At 60.0% G+C, this 4,713-nt stretch overlaps 1 protein-coding gene across 3 annotated transcripts; it reads left to right on the top strand.

The window, feature by feature from the left end:
- The first annotated feature begins 2,550 nt into the window (after positions 1-2,550).
- On the top strand, positions 2,551-4,361 carry LOC129206275 (uncharacterized). 3 transcript variants are annotated; one of them, XM_054825205.1, is made up of 6 exons: positions 2,551-2,857; positions 2,993-3,082; positions 3,166-3,335; positions 3,607-3,725; positions 3,809-3,944; positions 4,055-4,361. In XM_054825205.1, the coding sequence occupies exons 1-6, from the start codon at positions 2,631-2,633 to the stop codon at positions 4,195-4,197; spliced, it is 885 nt and encodes a 294-aa protein (XP_054681180.1). In that variant the 5' UTR covers positions 2,551-2,630; the 3' UTR covers positions 4,198-4,361. The 3 variants fall into 3 exon arrangements, with proteins under 3 accessions (XP_054681180.1, XP_054681182.1, XP_054681183.1); XM_054825207.1 differs by having other exon boundaries at positions 2,552-2,857; positions 3,809-3,961; positions 4,084-4,361; XM_054825208.1 differs by having other exon boundaries at positions 2,554-2,857; positions 3,809-3,960; positions 4,060-4,361.
- The last annotated feature ends 352 nt before the right edge of the window (positions 4,362-4,713 follow it).

The following is a 4,713-nucleotide window of genomic DNA, read 5'->3' on the forward strand; positions in this document are numbered from 1 at the left end:
GCTACGCCTGCCCGTTGGCACCGGTCTGTGTTCTGCTGGGCTCCCCGAGCCGCACAGGGGGACGTGACATCCGTCCCAGGACGGTACTGCAGTTTTGGGGGTTGGTAGCAACTCGTCCGTGGGGCGGGCGGCAGGTCCTGCCCCCCTTTGGGGCACGGGGCCCTCCACGCTGCGTATCAGCAAGACAAACCCGTTTGCCGCACCTCTGCTTTTCAGGCTGTGACCCAGGTTTGTGACACCAACCTTCACCCACACCCCCGGCTCTCGGGGCAGGCTGTTGGGCACCGCTGCTGCTTTTGTTGTTCCCAAAGCTGCTGCCTTTGGTTGTCCCCACAGGGACCAAAGCGGCCGGGAGATGGGCATCCCCCCCTGTGCGGGCTGAGGGGACGGGGGGCTTTGGGCCATAACGGCAGGTGCTGCCTTGCCGTGAGGGCTGGCGGGTGGGTGCAGGCTGTGCAGCAATGCAGGGAGCCGTGTCTGAGGTCTCTTTTGGTAGAGGTAATGTACTTGTGGTGCAGTTTTATGGTCCCCGTGTAACACAAGTGCTGCTGGATTTGCCGAGATCCCCAAGTGGGACGTTTTCTCTTGACTGCTCTGGGCTGCGCCCGTTTCCAGCCCCGGCCAGGCCAGGGTGCTTTGGGCTGCACACGCGGGGCGTTCCCTGGACACCAGGGCACGGTCTCGGCATCTGACCTCCGGACTGGAGGCCGATGGACTGTCGGGATTCCCTGGGGTGCCCCAAGGAGGGGAAGCAGAGATGCTGGTCACTGCCCTGACCAGGGTAACAGGAGGCAGGAGGAGAGCCCCCCCCCAGCTGGAGGCACTGGGATGGGCTCCACCTGTCTTCTCTTGCCTGGGTTTGTCCACAATGTCTTCTGGTTCTCAGCTCTGGGAGTCGGCAGTTACTTTGGAGAACGGCTTGTGTTCTTCCTTCAAAACCCCAAGAGCTGCAGCTGGGGGGGGCAGGGGGGGGTCAGGTCCCCTGGGCTGCTGGGGGCAGCAGGGCTGGGCCCAGAACTGCTGCAGCGGTTCTTCAGGTCACCCTGACAGGAACAGCCTTTCCATGGGAGTTTCTGAGGGGTCTCATCAAATGCATTTTGGTTTCCTTTTGCTTAAGGCAGTTTATTAGCTGCTATGTTTAAGCCGCTCTTTACCAGTGCCCTGTGTGTGCTTGCTAGCCATGGGTTACGGTTAAGGTGGAAAGTTTAAAATCAGGAGTCAAGGTTAAAGTTTCCATTTTACACAGCAGTTATTTGTATTTGTGCCTTGATTTTTACCACGCTTTTCTTCCCCCCTCCCCCAGATAACGGAGTGTTTTATTGTCCCCTGTGCCTCTCCGAGCCCTTCCTGCCCATGTGCCTGACCCCGCACAAAGGACTTTGCTTCGTGGAAGCCCAGAGCTGTCCCTGAAGGACAAAGAACGTCCCTGAGCATCCGAGGTAAGGCTGGACCCAGCCCCTCTGACACGCCTTTGAAACCCTCCCGGCGTCGGCTGGCAGCACAGAGAAGCGACTCCGGCAAGACGGACTCCCACGGCGTCTGGATCAACAGAGCAGCAGCAAGAACGCTGCAGAAACGGAGTTGCTTTGCCGAGTTTTTCTGTGGTCAGTGATGGGTAGTGTGGGTGCCAGTGCTTAGTCAACGTGTTGGACCTGAACGTTTGAAGGGTGCAAGAACCCCGTTTGGGGTGCCCCAATTTGGCTGGGACGCCCCATGCATGTGAATAACTACTGACTCCTGTAATTCTGTACTTTGTGTCACAGCCTCTCCCCTCGGTCGGCACGGGCTGCCGGCGGGACAAACACCTCTGGGATGGCGCTGGCTCTGCCGGAGCCGGGGAGGGCTCGCACCAGGGGGAACTGGTTTCCACTGGGGTTCAGCCCTTCAGCCCTGCCCAGAGTCATCCTCGCAGGCAGATGCCCAAGCACTGGAGCTGGCAGCGTTAGGGTGCTCCCATGGCAGGGTCTTGGGGTGGCTTTGAGCTCTGTTTGAAGCTGTGGTTTTACCCAAAAACTTCTTTTTCAGCTCAAAATGCGCTGCAGTTGGAGCAGAGGCCGCTTCAGGGACCCGCACCAGCTCCTGCAGCCCCGTTGGTGAAGCCGGCCTGGCCAGGGAGGAGCAGCGATGGCCGTCCCGGTGATGCCGGTCCCTGGGAGGCGTTGGTGGCACTGGCGATGCCGCATGGCTGTGCCGACGCGGGGGGAAGGCTCATCCCTGTGCCTGGGTGAGGAGCACGGCCCCGAGGCAGCGAGCGCTGGGGGACACCAGCGGGGAGGACGTGCCCGGTGAGGTGAGAGCCCCGAGGCGGTGGCCGAGGGGAGCTGGGTGGTGGGACCGGGGGGCCATGGCTGCGAGGGGCGTTTGGGGAGGTGGGAGCGGGTGCTGTCGGGGTCCAGCCCAGACCCCACTGGCACTGGGGTGGTGCCAGCCCCGTCCCCAGCCCGGGGCTGCTGGACTCGGTCTGTGCCGCTGCTGCTGCACAGGGCGAGTGGGTTTTCAGCCAGATCCTGGCTCTCGCCCGCTCTCCTGGGGAGAAGCGAGACGTTTCTGGTGTCCCATCCCCATCTGTCCCTCCCCTCCCACCACAGGTGTGCGGTGCTGGGTCTGTGCCCTTGGTCTCTGACTGTGTGATGTCTGTCTGCACAGGGATGGGCAGATGGACGGACAGAGGAGCCCCAGCCACGCCGGGAGCCGTGTGTGTGGTGCGGAGCCCCAGGAAGAAGCCGGGCTGCCTGCGCCGAGGCCGATGCTGCTGCCTGCCCTGCACATGGCCCGTCCTGGCTGGGGACAGCCCCGCCTGCGCCCGCCCGGGGACGCTGCGGGGAACCTCACAGCTCCAGCTCGGCTGCGGTTTCAGGCAGGTTGTTTGGGCCCCATTTGGTTTTGTTTATTTGGTTGGTTTGTTGGTTTGGCCTCCCATTTGTTTCAGGTCCAGCTCCTGGACGGCTCCGGTTCAGTTTTGGCTCCAGCTCATTTGTGGCTCCTGTTTCAGGTCCAGCTCATGGAGAGCTCCAGCGTGTTTGCAGCTCCAGCCCACGGATGACTCTGGCTCGTTTCAGCTCCACCTTGTTTGCAGCTTCAGGTTGTTTGTCTCTGTCCCTCTTTTGTTTCTGTTCCACCTTGTTTGCAGCTTCAGCTCATGGTTTCTGCCCCTGTTTTTTTCAGGTCCAGGTCCTGGACGGCTCTGGACAGTTTCAGCTCCTGTTTGTGGACGGCTCCAGCTGGTTCTGGCTCCAGCTCATTTGCAGCTTCACCTTCATTGTTCCTGGCCCAGCTCATTTTTCAGCCCTGCCTGCGCCTGCCCAGCTCTGCCTGCCCGGACTGCACAGCCACAGGTCGGTTGTTTGGGCCCCTGCTTGGGTGTGGGTGGTTGTTTTAGTGTTGGTTCGGGCTCCTGTTGGTTTCCTGGACAGCTCCAGGTCAGTTTTGGCTCCAGCTCGTTTGTAGCTTCAGGTTGGTTGTTTCTGCCCCAGTTTTTTTCAGGTCCAGCTTGTGGATGGCTCCAGCTCTTGGACACCTCTAGCTCATTTGCAACTCCACCTTGATTGTTTCTGGCCCAGCTTGTTTGCAGTTCCAGCTCATTGTTTCTGCCCCTGTTTTTTTCAGGTCCAGCTCCTGGACGGCTCCAGTGCAGTTTTGGCCCCAGCTCATCTGAGGTTCTGTCCCAGGACCAGCTCGTTTGCAGCTCCAGCCCATGGATGGCTCTGGCTCTTTTGCAGCTCCAGGTAGGTTGCTTCTGCCCCTGTTCTGTTTGTGGTCCAGCTCATTTATGGCTCCAGCTCATTGTTTCTGCACCCATTTTTTTCAGGTCCAGCTCCTGGACGGCTCCAGTTCAGTTCTGGCCCCAGCTCATTTGTGGTTCCCATCTCAGGCCCAGCTCGTTTGCAGCTCCAGCCCATGGATGACTCTTGATCATTTCAGCTCCAGTTGGTTGTGGTTCCAGCTCGTTTGCAGCTTCAGGTAGGTTGGTTTTGCCCATTTTTCTTTCTCTTCCAGGTTGTTTATGGCTCCAGCTCTTTTGCAGCTTAACCTAATTGTTTCTACCTCTGTTTGTTTCAGGTCCAGCTTCAGTTCAGTTTCGGTTCCAGCTCGTCTCCTCTCCAGTGCAGTTGGTCTCCAGCTCCATTTGGTGCCTCAGCTTCACTCCAACTGATTCCCAGTTCCGGGGTGTCTGTGCCTCCAGCTCCAGCCCAGTAGAGCTCGTGCTTGTTCCAGTGATCCTGGCTTTTGGCCAGGCCGTAAATCAATCACTGTCACCTCTTGGATATGAATATGACCTGTCATAACTGCGCGCGCGTTGAGTCAGTGGTTTGTGTTCAGTGTTTATTACGTGTGTACCTTGAATAAAGAGTTGGACGAAGGCAGAGGGTGTGACAAGTGCCTTTTCGCCCAGAGACTATCTCAGACGTTTAATTCGGCCTGGTGCATGCCAACCTCCCTCACTTTGGGGACCAACGCGACCGGACCCCCACCTCCGGCGGGGGCCCACGCACCCTGCCCACCCCCTCCCAGCCCCACAGCCCAGCGCCCTCCCGCCTCCCCCCACCCGCAGCCACGGCCACCCCAGCCCCCCTCCAGCCCCGGGCCCCGAGCCCAGAAACAGCCGACGGGGGCTCTGTTTCTGGGCCCGAAGGCACAGGACTTGCTCTCGGCCCCGGCCCCAGGGACACGGGGCCCGGGCTCCCTTCTCAGGGCTGCCAAACGGAACGGCCG

The sequence above is a fragment of the Grus americana genome, chromosome 4 (assembly GCF_028858705.1).
Source record: "Grus americana isolate bGruAme1 chromosome 4, bGruAme1.mat, whole genome shotgun sequence".
Lineage (NCBI taxonomy): Eukaryota > Metazoa > Chordata > Aves > Gruiformes > Gruidae > Grus > Grus americana.